The sequence below is a fragment of the Nannospalax galili genome, unplaced genomic scaffold (genome assembly GCF_000622305.1).
Source record: "Nannospalax galili isolate Female #2095 unplaced genomic scaffold, S.galili_v1.0 scaffold9, whole genome shotgun sequence".
NCBI lineage: Eukaryota > Metazoa > Chordata > Mammalia > Rodentia > Spalacidae > Nannospalax > Nannospalax galili.
The window spans coordinates 6015266-6017140 of record NW_008360332.1 but is presented as its reverse complement, the minus strand read 5'-3'; the positions used below and the strand labels follow the sequence as shown (position 1 = coordinate 6017140).

At 30.6% G+C, this 1875-nt stretch overlaps 1 protein-coding gene across 1 annotated transcript in view; it reads left to right on the top strand.

The window, feature by feature from the left end:
• The window catches only part of Ctbs (chitobiase), a 16774-nt gene that overhangs the window by 10260 nt on the left and 4639 nt on the right, over positions 1–1875 (top strand). Inside the window, exons 5-6 of the mRNA XM_029560286.1 lie at positions 1131–1228; positions 1535–1696. Of these exons, the coding sequence (XP_029416146.1) occupies positions 1131–1228; positions 1535–1696 (260 nt within the window). The remainder of the gene's footprint in view (positions 1–1130; positions 1229–1534; positions 1697–1875) is intronic.

Sequence of the window (1875 nt, the reverse complement as noted above, 5' to 3'; positions counted from 1 at the left end):
GTAATGAAATGCTTCTTCTAATTATATGGTTATTAAATAAATAATATAAAAAATGTAATATTATAAACTCTACATAACTTAGTGATTGAGATTTCATGTTCACTTTAGCAAAAAACCCAAATTATGTATTTGGAGTTCCTTTTGTCAGATAAGTTTTATGTGTAATGTCTATCTCCAAAAGATGAAAAATCAATGAAGCATTCTAATTCAGCTTGACTTTCATATTTATAATCTATTACACATTCTTCAGTTAGCAACTCCCTTGTGTATCCAGAATGTATTGTAAAATACATTTGCATATATACTCTATATGTTTGTGTACATGTGCATAAATAAATATGTGCTTCCTTGTGGAAATGTGTAATTAAGTTCAAAATGGTGACAAATAAAAGCATGCTATAAAAATTCATACCATTAATAGTGAACATTCTAAAAATAGAGTAAAACATTTGTAACAACAACAAAAAAGCTTCATTATCCAATATGTTTTGGAAATGAAGTACATACCATCCCTCTTAGAAATTTAACAGGGCAGAATAACATTAAAGCCTCTGAAAAACTGGTAAACTTAATACTCTAGATGGTCTGAAAGTACCTTTTTGTTGAAATATGTTTTTTAGCACTAGACAAGAAAAAGATCTGTAGTTGTAGAGTTTGTTCATTTTTCTGTTTCCTTCCACTAAAGATTACTGTAGAATAAGTGTAAGGACATATCTTATCTCCAGCTGTCATTGGGATACTTACAGGATATTTATAAAACATGAAACGTGGTGCTTTCTATAAGAAATAGAACTTTCTTGAAGCTTTAGCATCTCAGATATCAACCATATCATCTTAGTAGATAATACATAAAATTAACATGGTTTTATTTTGTGAATTTTTTTTTTGATATTATTCTGATTTGGATGCTTTAGTTATTCCAAAAGAAATAACTTAGCAAGATATAGGACTTACAGTTCTTAAGGGATGACTTTTCTAACATATTAGAAAAACTTGGTATTTTTTTTTTTTGCCTAAATGTATCTGTTTTTATAAACTTGAGGTTCTAAGTGACTGCACAGCTTGTATGAACATACTGACACATCTAAAAAGAGAAAAACTATGTTTTTTTCCTATCCCTACTTGACTAGGATATAGTGACTACATCAGGATGGGCATTAGCCCTAAGAAACTTGTCATGGGTCTCCCCTGGTACGGTTATGATTATACCTGCCTGAATCTGTCTGAGGTAAAAACAGTCATTTGTTATTATGTAATATTACTCTATTATTTTGTTCCACCATGAATATATGACAAGCTTTATTTAAATTTCTGAACTATAGTTTGAGGCTAAAATTTTGTTTCTATTTAATTATTTAATACAGAAGCTTCTGAAGGCCATGCATTTTCATTTGATTATACATTTATTTCTATATAATCAGGTTATTTATAGCATATGTTTTATTTCTAACAAGTAGTTTTCATTATTTTTCTCAGTTTTGGCTTTTAAGATTTGCTTGATAATCTTTAACATGAACATTTTCTGTATTTCTAGGATGATACCTGCACCATTGCAAAAGTCCCTTTTCGGGGGGCTCCTTGCAGTGATGCTGCAGGACGCCAGGTGCCCTATAAAGTGATCATGAAGCAAGTCAATAATTCCATTTCTGGAAACCAATGGAATAAAGATCAGCAAGCTCCTTATTATAACTATAAAGTAAGACTTCTCACAAATTATGAACATTTTATTTTTATTTTATTTTTAACTTTTATTTATTATTTTTATTTTATGTGTATGCATGTATTGCCTGCATGTAGGTAGGAGGACAGAAGAGGCTGTCATCCCCTGGGAGACTGGAGTTATGGACAGTTGTTAGCTGCCATGTGGGTGCTGGG